Source organism: Diuraphis noxia, unplaced genomic scaffold (assembly GCF_037042655.1).
Source record: "Diuraphis noxia isolate RWA-SAM2 unplaced genomic scaffold, SU_Dnox_SAM2 contig0002, whole genome shotgun sequence".
NCBI classification, from domain to species: domain Eukaryota; kingdom Metazoa; phylum Arthropoda; class Insecta; order Hemiptera; family Aphididae; genus Diuraphis; species Diuraphis noxia.
The window spans coordinates 61,853,245-61,878,971 of NW_028301712.1; the positions used below are offsets into that span (position 1 = coordinate 61,853,245).

Consider the following 25,727-nt stretch of genomic DNA (forward strand, 5'->3'; position numbering starts at 1 on the left):
AGGTAGAAGATGATGTCCTATGCGTAGCCTATTGAATTGAACAATGTATGGTATATGTAAATGTAAGTTATTGAACCCGGTTTTTTGTTAGGATATTAATAATGTAATAGTTCTATATCTTGAGGCGAAGGTCGCAGGTAGATTGTTTCAGATAGAGAGCCACATTTTGGTGGAGTATAGATTTATCAGAGGGGTGAAGTCAGAATATGAGAGTTGTGAAGAAATAAAATACTTTATATCAGGGATGGGCAACTCAAAGTAACTAGCGGGCCACTTTTAAATACTTTAAAATCTAGCGGGCCGCAGGAGAAAGCAAAAAAAAATTAAAATTTTATTTTTTATTTTTATTTATTTATATTTACAATTATTATTTAATGTGATACTTGAGGATGAGGTTTTTCAATAGACAATTTAGTAAAATCCACTTCTATTTCTGTAGCGCGGGCCAGATAAAAAAGGTACGCGGGCCGCCAGTTGCCCATCCCTGCTTTATATGAACATGCTTTTTTCAATCTACTGATTAAAAGTTAAAATCCTTAGAAATCTACCTAATTCAATATGTAGACAATATGTGGCTCTGAAAAACAATAGCTATTGAAGTATTGAGTATATCTCCGAAGATTTTATATGTATTAGTAATATAATTTTATAATTTAATACATTTGTTACTGAACTATTACTATGTTTAAAACAGTTTGAAATTAAATTGGTTTTAAATTCCTCAACTACATAATGTGAGGGTTATTACACTTATAACTTTTAAAATGGTTTACATTTTTACAACTTACTATGTTTAAATAATGGCAATAAAAGGCTCGTACTATGTAGTTAAACAATTTAAAACCGATTTAATTTCACTGATTTAACTTAACTCAATCGTAAAACGTAGTACATAAGATATTCTAATTGAAATTCTAATTGTTGGTAAAAATGTTATTTATGAGTGTTTAAGTTTGTTGTTGAAATACAGGACAATATTTTAACTGTTTTCATCTTGAACATTTAATGCTAAGACCATTTTTTATTTACCCAATAATAATGATAATACTATAACATATTTATTTTTTAAAAGAGGTATTGCTGATTATATTATTATCTCTCAAGACTTTGGGGTATTAAGTTTATAAATTTCAATTCAATGTATTAAATTGCTTTTTCTTCTTTCTCAAAGCACCAAGCCACCAACTAAATCCAATTCGCTACTATAAATCTCTATCTATATTGATAACCGATAACCAGAGCATTTATATACTAGAATATACTGATCAAGTGTCTTCAGACATACTTATTACTTATAAAAACTCAATGTAAAATCAATACATTGATTACACTCAATCAAAATTGTTAATTCTAATTTTGAATTTCAAATTAAAAAATGTCGGTATAAAATGTATATTAAATAATTTCCTGGGCCCTCAGGGGTATTTTCAGTGGGGCCCAGTATTTCATATGTATATGAATTTAAAATAAAATAAACGTATTGTAACTGTTGTGTATATACAATTATTTGATATATTTGATATTTTTGAAATTATTTGAATTTTGAATTCTTTATTTCTATTCCATTTCCAAAAATATTCGTGCAAGTTTCGATATTGATTTTTTTTTTCAACTTATTACAGTATCTGACACGCAATCAACCTAGGTCCCACGTCCCAGACTTTATGATTTTTTGTACATTTCGATAAGTTTTAAACAACATTCACGCCATATAATTCCCATGTAATTAGGTAAAGAGCTTATTGATTTTTTCGACCTATATAATATATACGATGTCAGTAGGTACAAAAAATAAACACCAAATAAATTATATTTTTTATTTGAAATCAATAACCTGTTATGCAATAAATGTAAAAAGTTACAACAAGCAGTTGTGTTAAGTGTTCGGAGTGTTCTATTCTTTCATTAGTAGAGTTGTAGTATGGGCGAAGTTGGTATCCAGTGGTACCACTTCCGACTTCAGTAGATCAAATAAATTGTAACAGTAATTAATACTCGCTTCAATATAAAAATGACGGACTGTGCATAATATTATGTATTATGTATGCGTAGTCCGGTACTGTAAGATAATTTAATGAGAAACACTCAAACATCCACTCATCTTGAAAACTTAAAATATTTAGGTTCAATGAACGAAATTCGTAAATGTATTATAATATTCCGAAAACAATGTTCTATACTTAGGAATATAATAATATTTTAATATAGTTGTCATTTTCATTTAGTTCTCTGGAATCCTCCATTGCGCGTGCAAGTTCCATGGTTGAAAAGGTTCAGATACGCTTCCTTCGAATGTTCTTTTTTAGACACAATAACACTCGCCCTTCACACGAATATTTCTCATTCCAAAACCGTCTTCACTCACCTCAGTCTTGTTGATCATTGATGCAAGACACAGGTATAGAAATCGATTCTCCTAGTTTTCCATCTTAAATTGTCTTCAAAGTTCCTCTCCTACCATCACACTTGTACATCTGTCTCTTTTCAAATCTTTTTCTCCCTGAATAATTTCAAAAATGTTTAGTACTGGATGACTTAAAAAATAAAATTAGATAAAGAAATATTTTTAAAAATTTTAGTACCTTCCTATTTTTTGAAATAATATGTGTTTACTGTAATTTAAACTCAATTATTAATAACATTTCTTACGATCGCAAAACAAAAACACGGCTTTGAACGGAGATTGTAACTAGTATAAAATACTCCACAATTATCAAGCGTATACCTAATACCTATTCTATTATAGATTTATATTGCTATTTGTAATTTATTTTACTATTAATAACACGGTTGATATATACTAGATTAAATTAATTTTTACCAAAAACCTATAAGCATTCAATATATTATTTATAAATAATTTATAATTATTATAGTCGAATAGTATATTATATATATAATATATTATTGTTATTACTTATTAACTTTTAAATCTAAACTAACTTAAGTCGGTACCTTACCATATAGAACGGTGTCAATAAATTCCTGGTATAAAAAGGCAATACTTTGAAATTAACTTAAATATTTTGTAAACACCATTGTGAATAATAAAATATTTATAACAATATAGGTATAAAAGTTTTGTGAATTTTTAAATTACAAAAAGAACTTAAATCATTATTTTTTGTTTGAATATCCAATTTCATAAAAAATGTAACTTCAATTTTTTATATTAAAAAAAACTATTAATACAATTTTTTTAGGCTTTTAGGTTTTAGTGAGAACTACCTAATTAATGAGGAACCTCGTTTTAAATGTTGATCATTCAAATATAAACTAAAAAAGCCAAAAATTTCAAACATCGATTTATAGTATAAAAAGATACAAAATTGCATAATTATGTCTTTAAACGCTAATATAAATATTTAGGTAAAAATTTCAAGTCAACAGTTTTTCATTTAAAAAAATAAACTTAATTAAATTACAACAAAAACACTAAATTTTTGTCAAAAACATGTTATACATGCTATACCTAATTTTGGTATTGTTTTTTTTTTAAAGTATTGGGAGTTTTTGACCTTCCAAAAAGTAGCAAAGAGATTTAAATTTCCATCAGAAACCTCCCCCTCAAAGTTGGAGATCGAAGTCTTTTTTCCTGCTATTGTATAACACAAATTTCATGATACATGTAACCAGACACAAAAAAAAAATCATTGTGAAACCAATACAATCTTGTATCAATCTCGGTCAAATGTAAAGTTGAAAACCTAGTTAGTTATTATGGTAGGTCAAGAATATCATATAACATAAATATTATAAACACAATGTATGATAAATTATATATTACAATGGCCGTGAGAGAAACAAAACGGTTAGGTAGTACAATAATATCATAATTATTATCATATGGGTACAAAAAAAAAATTATAGCATTTATCATGTTGTAGGAGGTAATATATACAATATGCATACAGCTATTATAGGTACTTATAGCTAGAAATGTATTTCCTCATGTCTACGTAGGTACTTGATGCAAAAACATAAATAATATGGAATATAACACGCATGCGGAAGTTGCATTGTTGCGATGAAATGTAATTAATATAGTTTCGTGTTTAAACGCATAATATTATATAGGTAATATATACATTAAACAAGCATTATATTAATATTTCTGCATTTTGTAGATACAATTGTATTGCATAATAGCATATAAGTACAGTTTTAACGGCATTTACAACAATTCTTATATAACTTATGTATACCTACTCTATGCTTAAACCTGTATGTATATTAACATAAAATATAATGCATATAGGTAGGTACCAGTAGATATAGCAGTTAAAACTGCTAAATAGTCAACTATTAATTATTTTATTCGCTGGAAAATGAATAAATAAATTATAATGAATCAATGTATAATTTTAAAATACCCAAGTATACAGACTGGATGTTTGGTTAAAATTTCAATAAAAAAAATATACAGAGTGGCCCATTAAACAGTGGTACACACTCGATTTCCAAGTCAGTTTTTTGGATTATGAAAATTAAGTGTATTCATTTTTATAGGTACTAGGTAGGTACTATTAGCATAGGTATACCAAACAATATCTAATATTTTTATTTTTTATTTCGTAATGATTTTGAGGGTTTTTTAATACGAAGAAGATTTGATTATTAAAACAAAAAGTCCAACGTACAAATAATAAAAAATTAACAATTAATAAAACTTACGTTTTTTTCTAATAAATAAATAAATAAGCAATTAGTCATAATTTGGACGAGCTGCAAAGCAATGCATTACACTTTGTTGTATTAGTCTACACAATCATCTAAGTTTTGAAAGGTTATGTATATCGTGTCAACACTATTGGTTCGATATTCGATGTCTGTTGTTAAACGTCTTAAAAAAGTGTATTATTTGGTCCCAATTATTTAAAAAATGAAAGAATTATAGAAAAGTTAAAAATAGTGAAATTATACATAATATAAATGAAATTTTCATTGAACAAAATAAAAATGAATGTTGTTAGGTGTAATAGGTATATTTCTTTTTCGCGCGGTGGTTAACATAATATATTGCAATTTGCAGTGGATCGGGGGAATGCATCATGAATGCAGCAGGCGCATTCGAAGGCCGCGGCGGCACTGGTGGTGGTGCAATTTTCGCAGTGTGGCTTATATCAGTGTCGCGTCAACAGCGTTTGCAGCGTTCGGCTTGGAAAAAGTATCTCAGGCTCTTGAAGTACAGCGAATTGATGCCGACGAGGATCTTTTCCCACTTGCTCAGCGACGCCCTCCTCGGGTACGTCGGGCTAGCCTCCACCGCACAGGCCACGCCACGGTAGATGTCGGTGGCCACCAGCACGGGCCCACGCACCTCGTACGGCAGGTACCGGATACCCTCCAGAGACTCCAACTGGTACTGGTTGGCCAGCCTGATCATGCGCGTGGCGTACGTTTTCAGTTTATCGGAGCCTAGGGTCCACGCGTCCCTGTCGCGGCACAGAGTGTTCACGTCCGCGGTTGCGTCATCCATGTACTCGGTGGGCACGTAGCACCGGCCTAGCGTCTCGCTGTCGGTGACGATGTCCCGAGAAATATTGACGATCTGCAGCACCTGCGGCATATAAATAAGCATGGAAGATGTAGTGTGGTCAGTGCATCATATAAGCGTAAATTTGGTTGAAAATCTGGAGAGACTAATCACGGTGTGTTAAAATAGTTTATTATGCTCACGAGGTTAAGTTATGAAATACCTCGCGGGAGGAGGATTCAGATTAAGCCCCCCTATTACGTTTAGAGTACCCCCTTTGAGTATGCGAAAACAATTTTTCGATAAAATTGAATGCTCGGAATATGCGTGTGTTGATATCTATAATTATCTATATGACTATATAATATATAAATATTAAGTAATATAGGGTTATAAACATCATATCATATACAAGTATGATATAAATAGGTAATTCGTAGGTAACTCTCTTTTTTTTTGTAAATATTATACGTCGATTGACAAGTCATTTTTATAATATTTATTTCTTAAATACAATTGGTAACGTGTTTTTTATTACTGTGATATTTGTTTAATACATAAGTTATAATTTATAAATCATGATAGTGGAGTATTTAAAAAAAATTAGGAATTAATAACAATCTATCAACATTTATAATTATTTGTAAAAATGAAAGTTCAAGTATATAATAATAAATCATTAGATACACTATTACATATATTTTATAATTTTGTAAAACGGTTTCGAAGGATAATAATTCTTTATGTGAAATACTTTAATAAATGAGAAACTATTCTTAATTTTAAACTAAGGAGGTTCACAAACATTTTCAAAAAAATAATCCTCTAAATAATGTAAGTTGAGTAAAAAGGATGAGGTTCTCATTTGCAAAATAGAAGTTTGTCTACCACATGACACATTTACACTTCTTATGTGTAAGTATATTTTAAAATTCCAAACATCATAATTTAAATTAATTCATTATTAAAGAATAATGGACGTGAGCATGCTTCAAGAATCACCCTTTAAATATACAATATTTGTCATGTGCGCTCTCACCTGTCCCATCTGTTGTGCTTTTCTGATAACGAAATCGTGCTTTTCATCATCGTCGATCTCTACACCACTTTTGTATACCATTACGTACACGCACAGCGTTCCTACGCTTCCAGCCACGTAACTCGAGTATAACAGCAGGTCGGTCTCGTTGTGAACCATTTTTCCGTCCACGTCCCACTGGTAGCCATCGAGCAGCTCGTAAAATGGTTTACGGGGCAGGTAAAATGATATCCGAGATATGGCCCGAAAGCACGACAGCTCCTCGTCAGTTAGCTCAATGCGGTAACGTTTCCAATCCAATTTTGGGTTTCCCGAAGTCATCGATGTTTTCACGTCGTAGTCCGAGTTTCTATCCGCGAACAGTTCGCCTATAAAATCTTTAATCAGCGTGAGTTTCCGCTTCTTGATACCAATGTTTGGCTCGCTGTCGATCATATCGTCCGTCACCCGACAAAACGCGTATAGTATGATCAAATGTAAACGGACTCCTGCAAAAAAGATAACGCACATCAGTGACCACCAATTGTTATTTTTATTTTTGTAGAACCGTTTTAGGAAGGTTTTTGGAACTTTCAAATTGAATGTATCTATATATAGGAACATTATTATCCAAAGAAAGTAAAGGTAAAATTAAAATAAGTATAATATAATATTAATAAAAGACAAATAATTATTTCCAAGGACCTTCATTTAATGGTTCTTTATTGTACAATAAATACATAGTGTTAAAAAAGTTTGAAAGAGGATATATAATATATATACCATATCATCATTTGCATATATATAATATACATATGAGTTACGTGGATATATAAAAAATTTCATCATACATTTGTGTATAAACGTACGCACGCAACAGATATGTAGATATACCAGCTACAGTAAGTACTGCTATATTCCTGACAATTTGGTATAGTAATATATTTAGAAAATTAGTATAAACTATGTATACTTATTAAACATTTATTATCTACCGTTAAAAATTAACCAGCTATTAAAGTGATAAATACACATAACTGAAAATTTTTTAATACACGTATACATTACATCAAACATCTTGTAATAATACAGTATAATCATATTTATGTGAGATATAAATAATACAACTAACGTTAAAATATTTGGGGATAAGCTAGCTCTAGCAGTTTCGATATTGACAACGCTTTTATTTAGGTAATCGAAGTGAAATATATATAAATAATATAAAGATATTGTTTCGTCTATTTTGGATATGTAAACATAACAATAACTCTAGGATTTGAAAATAAAAAAATTTTCAATATTAGATCATGTTCTAAACAAAATATTTATACCTATACAGTATAATGGATACCTGCTGGAAAAACGAGACTGGCCGCGTTGAATGATTTGGAAGCCGTTTTAAGTACGTTTAAACACTGTCTGATGTCATTGACTGGACTCGGTGACATATCGCATTCGGCCGTCACGAAAGGCAGCATTTGCTGACTGTAGTATTTCCAACTTGGTCTGTAACGGAATGGAAACTCGGAAGTGTACGTGTCCGCAAGCCCGTAGGACTTGTCGAAAGCCATGCTGCCCAGGACGATTATCACGTTGGTGATCAGGAAGAACAGACATTCTTCGAACGGTAAATCATCGGCGACGAATATGTTCAACGAGGTTTTCTCATTGATGTGCCATACGTCATCTTTGAGTGCTATGCGATCGACCCAACACAGGTACAAAGTGGGAACAATTATCGCAATTGTTGTCGACGTTGACTTTTTGACAAAGTAATTACCGGCACCGTACCATAGGAACATTATGACCGGGCACGACCACCACATGATGCAGCCCAAATAGAACGTGTCTTTACCCGGTGTAGCTATGTTGTAGCCCTGAATTGTCGTCAAAGCTAAGACTAATATCGGTATCCATCGGATCATCGTGTAGCTTGTCTTATTGAAATTGAAACTGAAGCAAGCCGGAGACCACCTGGTACAAACCAAGGCCCACAGTGATGTCATAATGGTTTGTATGACGAAAAACATGTACTCTTCGACGGGCACATATCCTATGACGGCTAAAATGTTTTTGGGCTTGTACATCCAGGCGTTGTGGAAGATTATATAATTGTCCCATGGTGTCGTGTACAAAAATGCCATTGTACAGATGAATCCGATTTTGAACAGTTCTAAGCGACTTATAAATGGCCATGTTATCAACGCCAATACTGCGACGACAGGCAGGGTGTAAATAAAATGCACGTCTATGTAAGTCAACATTTTTGCTATAGATGTTTGGTGAAACTGAAATATATTTAAAAAAAAATTATTTTTTCAAAAGTTATAACAACAGTTAACATGTTATTATTATATATATAAATATAAGAATGAAGAGTGTATTATAACAATACAAATTACTTTGAGATTGAGATACAATGTAAGTATTAAATAGATACATTCTAAGTTGAATTATTACTATGTTAACTATTATGAATGTCAATGATAAAGTCAAAATCAAATAATTCGATTATTTATTAGAAAAAGTACTATACATCTATAATAGTATTAAGAGGACGCTATACTCGCATGCATGTTTTGTCTTTGTCTTACAAAAACATAAGGTATAGCAAAAAAAGATTTTGCGTATTCCGAGAAGATTTGAGAAGGTCGAAATTATAAATACATATAAGGTTAAGAACTTATAGACATTTGCATGCCTTCTAAAACCACAGACTTCTATAATAACTAGATAAGTAACTCCGTGCATTAGTTGAAGCCGGGTTCCGCCATTTCTCGGTTGGAAATTAGTATGCAATATTATATATGTATTTATGATAAATATTAATTGATGTTGTATTGTATTTTATTATTTCTAGACTTGTTGTTTGTAACAAAAACAAATTATTTTATATAGATCATTTTGTCATTATTGTTATATACCACCTTTAAAAAATTTATAATTTCATTTATTCCTTATACATTTTGTATATGCAGCCAACCAATGTTTTGCCAACCGAAAAGATGGCGGTCATCCCCGTGTGAGCTTCACTGATAACAATGTAAATATTATAAGAGTTACTTATCTAGTAAGTATAGAAGTCTGTGTCTAATATTCATTCAAAACATAGCTTAGGGATACAGATATCTGTTTAATAATAATAGGAGTCCAAAGATTTTTTTAATTTTATATTTTTTTGAAATGTTGGTGTATATTTCGTTATATATTCTCATTTTAAGTGTATACGTTACGTATATTTTAAAATTAAAATTTAATATCTTTATTTAAGTCGGAATAAAAAAAAATGAGTGAATTTAGATCACGAATATTCAAAAAAGTTAGTATGGGTTGTGTTTTCCTTGTCAGTCGGGACCATTTATAATCGAAATTATGAACCACAATTATGCTTTTATCAATTTTAATCATGCAATGTTGTACATTAAGACGACTATTAGTTTAAATTAATTATAGAAAAATAAATGGAAAATTGATGAATACATTTTTTTTAGACAAGCTTAAAACAACCTAGTCTGAAAATATAAATAAAAACTTATCGAGAAACTTACATATATTAAATAAATAAATAAAATTGTATATTATATATTATTGTACATTATAAATTATTTATATTACCAATAAAAATATTTTTCTGATATATTCGTAGATTCGTATACCTATATTTGAAGTTTAAATTGAAAAAAAAACGCTCAAGAAAAAATTGTTTTGTATTTTTAAAATGTTTAGGTTTCTGTAAAAACTAACGAGGAACTTTGTTTTAATTTGTCAAACATATAGTATTTAAATTAAAAAACTATATTAACTTATAAATTGTAGTTAAAAATAATTAGAAAATGTCGTGATTTCCACGCGAAATTTTTCGCCATAATTTGAACTTAGAGACACTAATTGAATATAAATAATAAATATACATTAACATTTTTTAAATTTCTATAAGTAAAACTTATAGTAAACATTGTATTAAATTTTCAAACTTTTTGATAGAGCATAAACATTAATAACATTTGTAGCCAATTATGGAAAATAAATTAATACATTTTAAAATTTTAAATGCCAATAAATAGCTTAAAATTTGTATAGGTAATAATAATAATAATAATATAATGTAATACTTTGATTGTAAAAATCTCATTGTAATAATTTAAGTAATGGTAAAATATTTTAAATTTTTACGAATAATATTTTTGAAGAATAACAAAATACATTGTAAATTACTAATTAGAATATTATTCATTATCTTCAAAATTTGAATTTTGAACATTCTTTAAAAATGTGTGTAATTTTACGCCAGACTTTTTTAAACTTAAGTAGCAAAAACTTCCAGTAGGTATTTAAAATAATTAAATTACCTATCTATTGCATGTGAGTGAACTTTTTTTGTTTTTACAATGTTTTATTCAATCTGTTGCAAAAAAGAACAATAAGAATAACCGAGGAAATAATAGATTATAGTAATAAAAAAATTAAAATAAAAACTTATAGATAGAGATAACAGAGAGTAGAAGCCTCCCAGTGAAGGTACTACAGTAAAAAACATAAATATTGAGATTGAATTAGTTTGTCAGTAGGTTTCTACACCTTACAAAACTTGTGGTTTAGCGCCGGCGTGAGTGAACTCACATATTTTTCCTTTATTCATTCTAAGTTATGTTGTATATGAAATGGAAAATGGTATAGCAGTGCCCATTATAATGGTATCATATCATTTTACTATTTTGCATAATAGTATATCATTTTAATATTCATTTATAATTATAAATAATTATTCAACCTTGCAGTGTTTCCAAACCTTTAACCTTATTCACTAAAATGTATATATAATGTATTAATGTGTATATATAATTATACATTTTAAATTCTAATTTGATCAATGATGAATTGATATTACAACATTATGTTTTTTTCGATAATGTATTATGTATATATGATAAGTAGCCGAAATAATGCTTTGATATTTAACTTTGGGGGTGCTTCTTGATAGCTGAGTATTTGATCTAGTTGATATTTTGGAGAGGTAAAAATATTAAATTCCTTAAATTCATCGAGAAAAAAAGTGGGTTAGGACGAGTACGGCTCTTATAGTAGGTGTCCTGTGGGTGGCTCGGAGTTTGTCAATTGCGCCGATTTTTCTAGACTACCTGAAATTTATACATCTTTTGCGCCGGTGGAATTATCCCAAACAAAAAAGGTATACGTCTTTTGCACCAATAAATTTATCACAAATTAATTTGGTATACATAATATATATCTATTGTGCGAAAAAGATATTATAAAATTTTATATTATTATACTATTATTAGATTATAATATAATTATCAAACATATAAAATAAAGTGTAAAAATATAAAAATTTCATAAAATTAAATCATAAAAATTAAAATCGATTTTAAATCGTCCGTGTGTAATATAAACGCAGACGAGTACGTTCAAATCGCCTAGTGTGTAATCAGCTTATTTTTCAACTTCAGTATTGCCGGCGCAATTAATGTATAATCTTTTTTAGACCTAAATATCGTCCGGCGCAGTTGACGTATAACCTTTTTGAATACCATAATTTTTTTTCCTTAACTGTGATTTCTGGCGTAATTGAAATATACCCGGGTGGCTATACTCGTAATATGGGTACCTATTAAATTTGATTTCAATGATTAATATGATTCTATACGAAAAACAGTTCTGACAAAGACGATAAACTAGCCTACATTATTACCAAGTTTTATTTATGATATTGTTGCTTTTAAAATTTTTCGTTTTCCAGTTAATTTTACAGTATTTTTTAGATTTTTGGTTACAGTACAATATTCTAATTTTACACAACATCTACACTTTACAATAACCGACTCATTTAAACTTAACATATACAATAGAGTGAATTTTTTGTTTCTTTTATTAACTATTATGTTGAAAAATTTAACATTTAAAATATTTTGAAATTATCAAAAGAATATTCTATTTTGGAATATGAAATTAAATTGTTTTACCGTAGTTTAAAGAGTAAAAATTATAGCTATAACGATAGAAAGTAAACAAATATTTTTTCTAAAAATGTTGATTTTTATAACAACTTCAAATTACCAATTAAAACAAGAATTACGAGGGTGGTTCAAATATGATCGAGACAAAAATCACATTTTTTCTAGGTAATTCCCCTCAATATTTATACATTTTGTCCACCTTTCCGAAAATTTTTGTCCACCTTTCGGAAAGTTTTTTGATACCGGTATCGAAAAATTCCTAAGGCAACTCGGACAGCCATGTGCGCACAAACCCCTCTACCTCGTCGTTGGTGTTGAACTTTTGACCTCCGAGGGCCTCTTTCAGTGGTCCAAACATGTGGTAGTCGCAGGGCGATTAATCTGGACTGTAGGGGGGGGGGGTGTTCTAGTACCTTCCACACCAATTTAGATATTGTATCGAGCATGAAACGCGCGGTATGAGGGCGCGCGTTATCCTGGAAGATAATCGCACTTCGTGCTGGAATGCTCCTCCGTTTCTAGCGATAAGCGGGTTTCACGTATGTTTTCAGAAGGTTAGAGTAGTATGCAACATTGATGGTACGTTGAGTGCACAGGAAATCGACGTACAGCACGCCCTGCCGGTCCCAGAACATGGCAAATGTTGTCTGGTGTGACTCTGGTTCGCGGTCGACGATCATGCGGCTCATTATCGACGGTTTTGCGGCCATCCTTGAATGATTTGATCCATTTAAACACGGCAGCCCTACTCAGGCACTCACTACTGAACTGCTTTTGCAAACGCAGAAAAATAATATCCGTGTTTTTAACGTCTTCTCCCACTAAAAAACGAATGATAACACGTTGCGCAACGGCAGTCGGCATTTGACGTTCACTCATGGTCGTAGCACACGCGTGAAACACGTGATCGGACGAAAACAATGCCACACTGTTCGTATGAGACCTAGCTATCACATACAAAAGCCACGACCTTCAAAACATACATGCGCGCCATCTAAAGCGTTTGTCTCGATCATATTTGAACCACCCTCGTATATTAATATTTGTTAAGAAGATGTGATACCCCGCGTGTGTTGTCTCCGTCTTACAAGTGCATTATATAGTACATTTTACGTTCAGCAGAACACGAGTAGCTCCGTCAGCTTAAAAATTAGAGTGAACTGACTTCCGATAAAATTTAAAGGAAAGATTGTTATCTAGACAACTTCATATGTTTTTTATTATATATTACATTTAAAGCGAGTTACGAGTATTTTAAAATTGTAAATTTTTTGTGCATCTTAAAATACTCATAACTTGCTTTAAAATTTAAATATAATAAAAAGCATATGAGGTTGCCTAGATAACATTGATACCTTTAAATTTTATGAGAGGTCAATTCACTCTAGTTTTTAAGCATACGAAGCTACACGTGTTCTGCTGAACGTAAAATTTACTATATAATGGACTTGTAAGACGAAGACAACACATTGCACTAGCTTAAAGTATCTTATATCATATTTAATATAAAAATAATCTCAAATTAATCAGTACATTATATAATAATCTATATTGTTGATGTTATGCAATTATATTATCATAAATATCTGATTTAGCATAGCTTATAATCAATATATAACTTATTTAGTAGCTATTAATTATTTGTATTTAGTAATGAAAATAAATTTGAGATATTTTTTTTTTTAATCGAAGACTGATTGATGATTATTGATCAAAGGCCTTTCGAATTTATTACTACCTACAGTTTATATAGTTATAGCAAAGGTTTTGACGTTATATGGGTTATTTTCTTATTTTTGGTTTATTTTTATTTTGTTTTTAGAATATACGTATATATCTCAATTGATTCAATTAATTACAACATAATACATTTTAATAAAAAACAGCAAAGTTATGATAAATAATAATAAATATTGTCATAAATCAAATGTATAATTTTTAACTGTAAGCCATGTTTTTTTAATGTTATTTTATTTCTACTATCGTTCAGATGAATTCAGGGTCCGGGTTATGTATGTAGTATATCCAACAATATATAGGTAGTACATTTTATTTTTAAAACCCTGGTTGCCTTTTGAATTAAAATATATTATTGTTATTAAAGTACAATATTGTCATAATTAATTCATGATTAACGGATATTTTGATTTAGACCTAAATTAGTTAAATGATTAAATTAATTTACTTTCAAATATAACGGCTATAGTTACAACTAAAAATAATTTGTAAGATTTAAATTTTAAGTTTATTAAGAAATTGTAAATTTTAGTAATTTTAATTTTTTACAACCATGTATTAAGTTGTTAAGCTTTTTGACGAAGAAGCAACAATTTTATCAACATCATAAATAATAATTATATAATGTCTATAAACTATAAATATATTGAAAAGAGATAAAATATTCATTATATACTGGTATTCCAATATTATTTTAAAGTATGAGTTAACTAAAACGTTTACAGTCTTTTTACGATTATTTGTCTGTAGCATTATACTTAGAACAAAACAATTAAAATCGATTTATTCGAAAACTGGTGTTACGTAAACATTATTGTTTTCAATTTTGTAGTTTTTTTTTTATATAAATTTGACCTTCCCTCTCTTTGATGGGAAGTCAAATGTGCCCAATAGGTCAAATTTGTCATTAGAAATACACTTAAATGTTAAAGTTATTCAATGTTGTGACTCTTGACATGAAACACATGTACAAAAATTTTTTTTAAAAAAAAATCCTTACCTAAAAAATTAATGAGTTTCTCGCTGAGCTCAGAATCAGAACAACTAAAACGCAGTTATTGCAGCTTCAAAATAATTATTGATTCATATTTTGATAGAACTTCATAAAAATAAATGGAAGGAGAAAGTAAGTGCATATAAAAATTTGTTTGTGGTCATTATAGAATGAGCGTTCATTATGATAAGTAAACTAATTTTAAACATTCTCAATAAATCTGAATACCAGAATACATTATGTAACTTAGGTGGCAAGGTCACCCGATTGTATAAGAATAACGTTTTCTATGATTTTTTTTTTTGTTTTTCGTTTATTTGAAAATGACCTATCCGGAATTTTCAATTTTGACCTAAAGAAAATTTCAACATGCTAGGTATCTGTTTTTTATTTTTTTCTAGAAAAGGTACTTAAGTTTAAACTCAAAGCATTTAACAAGACTAACTATAAATCATCATTATACGCACCTGATTATTTAATATAATTATTTTTTATTGTACACCATTATTTCAATCATAAATTAATTTTTATGCGATTGACAATACTATTAGGTACTTACCTACTACTTATCTATATAGGAATTTAAAATTAAAATTGTATTGAAAAATATGTATGGAAAATAAGAAATTAACTAATAGCATTATGTAATATATTGTTATACAACAATGACGTATATAATGAGTAATCAAGAATAATAGATCGAAAAATATTACTTTAATCATTTTTCAAGTAAGTAACATAGGTAAGATACCTTAATTAACTACTTGCTGAACTGTGACTGCATGGATTATAACTATATTATATCAGAGTTCAACTTTAAAGATCACAAAATGATATACAATTTATATAGGTACACGTATTATTATATAATATGTAGAAGGAAAGAATTTGCTTTTTAACTTCTTACCTACAAATCTTAATTTTTGAAGGTATTTTAATGCACCCTATACTACACACATAGGTTTTTCAAACTTATGTCAAATCCTATATAAGAACCTGCAGGGGCGTATTTATGGGGGTGGCTGATGGGGCTTCAGCCCCCCCCCCCCGAACTCCAGGAATTGTTTGTGAAGTCTGCTTATTATGTCCTATCAGATGTAAATTTTCTAACTCATATAGGCTGAATTGGGAATTTCAGTTGAAGAAAATACCATAGCCCCCCCCCCCCCCCCCAAAAAAAAAAAAATAAATAAAAAAAAAATAAAAAAAATACGGCCCTCATAAGAACCTACAAATCGTGCAACAAGTACCTATAAGATGAAACAGTGGTGCAACAAGGGAGTTAGACTCCGTGTCCCGACCTCCCTACCTTTTTCACGCGTATAAAAGTTTTGATAGTAAAAATATATACTTATTGTTTATACAAATTAAGATGGTTTATTTTGTCGGACACCCTCTATTAAAAATTTCTGGTTGTGCTACTGTAATGAAAAAATCACAATATTTCATATTGAATATTATATAATTATTGTCCTAATATCAATATTTTATAAATTATTCACCTAAAATCCAATATGAAGGGATTTATCGAGATAATTTTAGATAATTTTATGTTAATTCAAAATTCATAAAACTAATTAAATATTCGAAATGTATATACTTAAATAATTATATTATCAACCTATTAAGTAACAACTTATGACATTAAATTATAATTTATATGACATAAAGATAACCACGTAGGTAATGTAATTGTATATAATATAATATATTAATGTTATATCTTATATATTTATGCATTATATAGTATGTTTAGGTTTCTAAGACGTATGTTTAGAACACCTTGTACTCCGTTATGCTCATTTGTCCGTTAGTTACCAGTACCTACATATAGGTAGTACGACTGGTAGTTCGATATTAGGTTATTTATTTATTGTCTTTAGTTATTGTACATAATTAAAATTAATAAATTATACATAATATATAGAATTATTTGCTGCTTTGTATTAAAATCTTCAAGCAAAGTGAGATTTTCTAGTTTGCAGCTTAATATGTTGATCTAAAAACTGTATTTAGTCCGTAATCGTTTTTTCGTTTTTGCATGAAGTTGTGACTTTGATGTCTGTTGATGTACCGTAGGGTAATATTTGATTTGTATTTAGCATTGATAAGTACATTGATGTATAATAAATAATCCTCCACTGTGTAGTCAGTGATATATTAATATTCTAAATTCCTTGAGGAAATAGTAAATACCCCTTAAAGTCTATTAAAATTAAACTGCACAGATTTTTAACACAGTTATTTGTGTTTTTTTTTAACTAAGTATAAAATACAGTTCAAAATATTATTGATTTTATAATAACTAATTAATTTTTAGAAACCTATTAAAATGTTTGATAATACTCCTCAAAAATGATTTTATAAAAAGATTAAATTCATCTAATACTGAATTATATAGTATTTAATCCTAAAATGTAATGAACATTCTATTTAAGATAATTTGGTTGAAACTAATGGTTCTCATCAAGTTTTTCAAATAATAATAAAAAAAAAAGATAATTTACTTAGCAGTATTATTAATATTAATTGTGGGGATATATAGAATATGAATATAAATTATTATATTACTAACCTATTATATGGTATAGACCGAATTAAATTTGTTGTCTTTTCATGTATATGTACGAGAATGTTTCTAAAGTAAAATTAATGAGCATTAAAAAAAAATCTATGTTAACACTATAGAAAACAGACTGCACTTCATCGACATTGAAAGGCACTGTTAGATTTAATAGCCAACTAATAAATGTGTGTGTGTTTAAAATATAAAAATCTTTAGATAAGTGATTATAGGTACTGCCTATTTCTATTTATTTGTTGTTAGTTTAACATTATAATATAATATGAAAATTATAGTTCAAATATGTACCTACTGAACTTTATTGTATACCTACCTTATTAGAAACCTATACCTTATTATAAATAGTAAGATTATAATCGTATTACATAATAATATAACCTTTGAATTTTAAATACAACAACTTTAGTTTAAAAAAATCGGGTAAGTTATAAATATTACTCTGCTGTACAGTAGGTTACAAGTGGGTCACTGTAATGTATGTAATTAAATTTGAATCCAATGATATAATATCATTGTATACGAAAAACGATTCTGAGACGAGACGGTTTATCTGTCTAGGATATATTATAGATTTTCAAATCTTAGATTTAAAAACAAAAAAGTCGCTTAAATCTTGCAATGTCAATGTAAGGCTAATATAAGTAAACAACCCAAATTTCAAGTTTTTATGAATGTTCTTAATCAAATTACAACAAAATAACTCCCAAGATTAAAATGTCTATAAATAGCGAAAAAATGGCTAAAATTTTCCGAACCTTAAACCGTAAGGAACAAAATTCAAAATAAAACAAAAAATAACTCTTTTCATTTGAAGCAATATTTCTGGTAGAAAACGTCGTCCGTAATTATTTAATATTATAAAATCGTACGTTTTTCTAAATTAACCATTTTTATTTCGAATACCGTTTCGAAAATCGAAAAATGATCTCTCTAAAGTACCAGTTCAAGAAAATTACCTTTCAGAAAATATGTTACATTTGATACTTTTGAGTAATTTTAGAGGGAGAAAAAGTATTTACAGAATAAAAAAGAAAAAGAAAAGGAAATAAACATAATCATTGTAAAATTAATACATTCCTCGCTCCGCTCAGAATCTAAAATAATTTTTTTTTAAATTATGTGTTAAATATGATAGATTATGAACGTTGTTACCGTACAACATTAACATAGTTGGAGTGCCAATAATTGGATACTACATATATAGCCAAATAGCCATATAGGTAGTTATTTACCGACTGTTTATATTTTATATAAGATAAATTTATAATGTGGGTACTTAAACTCGGCAGTATCAAAATACCTGCAACAGTATCAGTAACACCAGCATAGCGTACTGTAACTGTATGGATTTATATTTTTATATGATATTTTAATTTAAAAAAGTGAAGTTTTAAATATTATATATAGGTATTATTTGAAAACACACTATTTGACTAAAGGTATACATTTTATATTATTTCTCTATAATCATAGTATTTTAGATTTTGATGATTTTACCAAAGTGTGTGTACTAAAGAAAACAAATGTTTGTTGGTCATCAATAAAGGGCTTATTTTAAAGTAAACTTTCTTAACACAAAGTTCGAATGAAGTTATATTAGTATATTACTACTAATGAATTTATTTTTGAAACTTTAATTTTGTAATTACTTATAACTAATTAGTTATAAGTTATAACTAATTTGTACCTATTACTTTTTTGATATTATAAATAACTTACGTCACATAAAACTATTCGTACACTTTATATGAATTATATTTTCACATTTGTCGTACATATTTTTACATGTTTTGTAGGAATGTCGAACTTAATTTAAAATGTTTTACTTTTGCTACACAGTACACATGCTTTTTAGTTTTATACTATTACGTTATGATTGTAAGTGCTTATTTCAATATTTTTTTAAATTTATTCATTTTCATCATGTTTGAGCAGTAAAAATGATTATATTATGTGGTTTATCAAAATCCAATTTTTGTTGTTGAATTCCAAGTATTTTCAAAATAATCGTGAAAAAGTAAAAACAAGTTATGCAAACTGAGAATATTTATACAACAGTAGTTTATTACAAAATCAAGTAGTTTTAACTAGTTTGTAGTTATTCATAGAAGAATGACCACAGATACTTGAAATTTTCAACAAATTTTTTGTGTTAGAATTTTCTAGACATTATATTATAATTTATAAAATTTAATATATTTATGTTGATAAAAAAAGTTATTAAATGAAATATTAGGTTATTCGTTAAGCCATAAGTGGTTAAAAGTAATTTAAAAATATAAAGTTGAAGTCACATTTTCAAATTTTTACAAAATTAGTTAGATATTTAAACGAAAAATAACGATTTTAGCTAGATATATTTTGTAATTAAAAATACTTTAACTGAAAGTTTTCAAAACTTTCATCCACATCGTAGATATATTTTAATTTTTATACATCATTAATATAATAAATAAATTAAAGGCTATTTATACTACAAATATATTCAAATTATACGTTACGTTGGTATTGACATATATTTTATAACTTATAACAAAAGCCCAGATAAAAATGTCTTAAAACAATTGCATTTTAACCATAATAACTTGTATTTAAAAATCACCAAAAAATGAATTTAACACTTCTCTAGCAAACGAAAATGCAAATTTATCGAAATAAACACAGAATGGTGGCGTAATGCAAACTGACAATAATTCGTGGTTATTTGTTATAATTTAAGATACACAACAGTCATTAAGCGCACTGTAGCTGATAAAAAAGGCGAAAACGATATCAACGTATCGTAATAATTAATAGTTAATAATAAATAGTCAAAACAACATTTCTTGAACTAATATTTTGAATTACCAGCTAAGTGTAATCTTAAAATTCATATAATGTTTAAATATGCACTAACAATCAACAAAATCATACATAAAAAACATAAAAAACGTCTAACAAGTATAAAACTATTAGAAATAAAATGTAAAAGTTTAAGTTTTAAATGATTTTGTACTTGAAAAGCATTAATCTGAACTTCCCAAAAATAATGTAGATTTCATTCAAATCCGAGCACTAAATAGTCTAAATATAAATTATAAATTACTTACCATAATATATGATATCATCATGAAATCTTTTATATAGCAAACCCCGACTTTATTTTTTAAATATTTTTGTATTAAATAACTAAGATCCGTACATAAAATTGATACAATAACTTAAGTGAATAAGTAGTGTGTTTCAAATATGCATTAAATGAATGTAAAACTATTTAAATACATAAGTAAAAATCAAATGGTTGATATATACCTATTACATACACATTTAAACATTCTCGTAAACATTTATGATACAATACTTCATAATTAAGTAGGAAATATATATTTTGTTTAATCGCACAGACCTATTATTTAATTGCCTATTAATTAAATTAAATTTACACTTATTTAAATTTTTTGAATTTGTGAGCTAAAAACGTTATTTTATTGAAAGAAGGAGTTCAAATTTTTTTCTACTATATTCTACTATAATTTTTTAGTTATAGTTATATGCGAAGTCAAAAAGTCGGATAATTTGTTTTTCTGTGCAATTATTTTATAGATTTCAAGTTTTTCAAATGTATTTCGTCATTTAGTAGGATGGTATATCGTATATTACACTATTTCAATAAGAGTTGAATTTGATAAATTATTGTATACAAAAAACGAGCTGAGACGATCTATCAACCTATATATTTTTCTTAAAATAACTTATAATTTTCCTTGAGTAATATGGTAGATCATGCTAATATTTCCCATAAAAAATTACACACTTTCAAGTAAGCACTTACGTAACGTACAACGATCATCGTTTTCATCCTTTAAATAACGTTTTCCAACGATATATAGGCAGTGGAAAAATAATATTGATTTAAACAATAAATTAATTTAATTTTAATAATAATTTTTTTTATAAGATATTATTTACTTAAGTTCATTATCTATAACTATTAGGTATATTAGTTAATAGTTAATACATACAATTACTGACAAACCAAATGCACTTTAATAGATTATCAATCGCAGCATAGCTTTATATTTTTTGATTGCTATAAGACCAATTATGAAGGATACTGCAATATAATACATTTAATCTTTTTATAAAAACAGTTTTATCGGTATAAAAATATTATTTATTACATTTAAATTGAAAAGAAATCTATAATTTCAATAGTTTAAAAAGAGTAAAATAATTTTGAAAATTAATTTTATTATGTTTAGAAAATGTTTGAATCTGTTGAAAATTTTAATTATTCGTTTCAAATATTCACAAAAAGAAAATCAATTTTTTCGTAAACTGGTGGTGTAACATAAATATTTCAGGTTCTTTTTTGTTTACCTGCAGATTATTAAAAAAAAAAAACACTTGGAGTTTTTTGATCTCCTAAAATACCAACTAGAACTGATTTTCTACCAGATACAAACTTCTAAAGTGAAAATTGCAGCAATTTTACTGCTTCAAAAGGTTAAGCAATCAAACTACACAAAAAAACTATTCACTTAACAATATTTTAAAACCAATGCATTCATTGCTTTTTCGAGAATTTTAAATAGGTACATTAAAAATATATGTTTACTGTTTAGGTATTAAAAAAAATAATCTTTACTCATAGATTTTTAAATTAATGCAAGCGTCCAAAAGTTTTTTAGAACAATGACTCTCACTGCTTTACTGTAATACAAAAATAATTATTTGAAATATTTTATGGCTCAATTTAAAGATAAATGTATGGGTTTATCTAAATGTTAACAATTAATAACTAAACTCACTACCTAAAGGGTAAAATATACATATTATAATATTTTAACTATATAAGTGTACTTAATACTTTATAATTATTTTTCATTTGTTGATACATTATTAATTAAATTACCTTAACATATAATATATAAAAACAATAATACGGTTTTCTGTGAATTTCTGGATTTTTAGATAAATACCGTATGAAGTACTGAAGGTTGACGCTTAGAATACGTAGAACACGAATCTATAATGTTATGATATACCTATCATATTATACTTCCACGCTGATGGGAATCGAATCCTATGTTTTTCAATGTAAATGAGATACCTACGACCTATTTATCTCTACTGATTGAAATAATTATTTTTTTAATAATTAAAATACGTATATCGTAGGTTGGTACAAATACTAATAATATTTGTTTGTATTTTTGTAAATTTAAAAATATCGTTATTAAATAACAGTTATAGCACTATAATATAGCAGCTATTTTTTATCAGCTACATTTATAATAACTTGCCTATGTACATCACCTTGGCCTTATCATACTAGATAGTGAAAACAATTTTGAAATTTACGACCTGTGCTCGAACTTCATTATTCAAAAACTTCACTTGTAAAAATAAAACACAACTCGACTGAGAATGAAAAATTTAACTGCGTGTGAATGTTTACCGCATATAGTATGGCGCATAGATGATACATATATACACCTATGGGCTGATTATTATTATTAGCAATTACAGATCACTAAAATGTCCTTAACACGGACGTCAGATCACTGTTCTACGCATACATATTATTATGGTTATTTTATATATAGGTAGTGATGGATCTAGGCCAACATAGAATAATAATAATAATATTATAAAATTTAACATAATATCATATTATTTCATATTATGTATAGATACATAGGCACGACATTGATATAATATAATATAATTTTATGACATTTTATATTTACTGAAAAATATCTATCGGCAGCGGCGAGGGAAAATAACATCCATACACGTTTTCAACCCAATCGTAGGCACGATAATTATTTTATACAATATTTATTAAGTAGGTATATTATGTAGTTACGCGTTTGTGTCACAAAAATATATACATTTTTTTAAGTTATCCTTTCGGTTGGTGGCCTAGAATTGGTCCCATTAGCTCAAAATATCCATAATAGTACATTTTCCTTCACCACAACTATTCGGTGTGCAGTAGATTATTATGAAGGTCGGCCAGCCTATGTATAATATTGCCAATATTGGGTTTGTAAAGTATAAACTCAACTGTGGGCACGGAAATGACGCAGGTATAATAAAAAAAAATGTCAATATTAGTCTGGAGAACACGATAATCTTTCTGAGTCTTTTTACGAACATATTTGTAATTCTACTCATTCAAATATATTGTACACCTATTCCTTTATCGACAAATAATTATTAAAAGAAATACAAACCGAATCCATTAACGAAATAAGCAGCATGTAGCGTCCATCTAATACCAGATCGCATAGTATATTATGAAAAATCACTGACAACTATCTTACAAGTTACAACGAATTTTTTAGGGAGCTTTTTTAGGGACCATCCCTTAAACAAAATTGAGTGAAGAACACGATTCGTACATTAAATTAATACCTACATTTTGAATTCAACCCCCTATATGTAATATTTTAATATAATTTATACTCAAATACTTAAAATTACAAAATATCAACATATTAAAGATTCCGTATAAAATACCTATAATAATGTACGTAATTTCCTATTATTTTGAAATTATTTAATACATTTTGCTTTTCTAAATATTTAAGTACAAACTTTCTTCATATTATGCATTGAAATAAAACAAAAATGTAAAAATAATATAACACTCTTAGAGGATAGCATAAATTATGTACTTTAGATTCAGGAATAAATTCACATTGTGATTCTCAAAAATAAAAACTGCAGCACTATCTTTATCTATAATAATAATACAAATCGGCGCTCAGATATTTTTAAAATATTTATGCTACCTGAAAAGTCGAGGTTTATATATAATAGTTTATAGTTTTCATATAATATTACAATATTAATTGTATACTAACCTATATAATTTTGGGTCTCGAGTCTTGTAAAACGTAATCATCGCAACGTACTCACTGCATATCATGGGCTTCGCACTAGCACTTCTAAATATATACATTAAGTGTATTACGCGCGCGTAACGTGACTTATATTTTATTATCAAATAGCGCAGTCGTGTTAAAATTTAATATATTATAATATTAAATGATTAGGTCACATGAAAATACTCGTATTTACGATAATATAATAATTATAATAATGTTATCGTTGCACCGTTATCGTATAGGATAAATTATAGTATAGTAACGATATTTTTATGTTTCGTAAAATGCTCATAAGGACGCATACGCTGTACAGGACCGTCGCGCCGTATTGATGGACGCGAACGAGTTATGGTGGTCGATGTGGGATTTTTCGTTGGAATACTATGCCAGCGTGTATTGAAGTCGGTGTGGTGTAACATCGCGCAACATTTGTTTTTATTTTAGAGCGTACGGACGAATAACTATACAGCAACGTCGTCGGTGGCGGCGGCATGAAACCATGTGATATTATAGTGGCATACCGCCTCTTCCTCGTGTAATATAAAGTCGCCACTGCCGAGCTGTAGCGACTCACACGCAATCCAGACGACTGACCACCCCACCTGCAACCCGACGACACTAAAATTTAATACAATTCGGTTTTGGGCGCTTTTTTTTAGTTTAATTTTTTTTTACGTCTCGAGTAGCTTGCGTTCAAAAACAAAATAGCCGAAGATTGCGTATAATATCGCTACACTATTATATAATATACATTTTGTGTACTCACTATGTTAATTTCTCCCGTATCGTTCTCCGGGCAGACGATTGCGAACGGTCATCGCTAGTTTTTTTATAATAATAGGTAGGTTTATCATCGAGTAGCTATTGTTTCAGTTGGGTCGTATAATTATTACGTGTAACGTGGGTAGTATATTATTATGATCGTGTCTATGACAGCTGCCACCTTGTCTGCGACCGGAAATCGTATCCTGGATCGTCGTATAGGCGCAGATATCTAATCGTCGCGTCGGCGGGACAACCGAGGAGCGATTCGAATGACCTTGTTAATAATTTTCCACCCCC

General features: G+C 28.4%; 1 protein-coding gene across 3 annotated transcripts; it reads right to left on the reverse strand.

The window, feature by feature from the left end:
- Positions 1 to 3,767: 3,767 nt before the first annotated feature.
- LOC107165458 (uncharacterized) lies at positions 3,768 to 25,178 on the reverse strand. Of its 3 annotated transcripts, none has more exons than XM_015513691.2 (4): positions 24,642 to 25,178; positions 7,849 to 8,785; positions 6,516 to 7,003; positions 3,768 to 5,560 (listed from the first exon to the last, which is right to left on the reverse strand). In XM_015513691.2, the coding sequence occupies exons 2-4, from the start codon at positions 8,759 to 8,761 to the stop codon at positions 5,135 to 5,137; spliced, it is 1,827 nt and encodes a 608-aa protein (XP_015369177.1). In that variant the 5' UTR covers positions 8,762 to 8,785; positions 24,642 to 25,178; the 3' UTR covers positions 3,768 to 5,134. The 3 variants fall into 3 exon arrangements, with proteins under 3 accessions (XP_015369177.1, XP_015369178.1, XP_015369179.1); XM_015513692.2 differs by lacking the exon at positions 24,642 to 25,178 and adding an exon at positions 17,779 to 17,928; XM_015513693.2 differs by lacking the exon at positions 24,642 to 25,178 and adding an exon at positions 12,573 to 12,746.
- Positions 25,179 to 25,727: the final 549 nt, after the last annotated feature.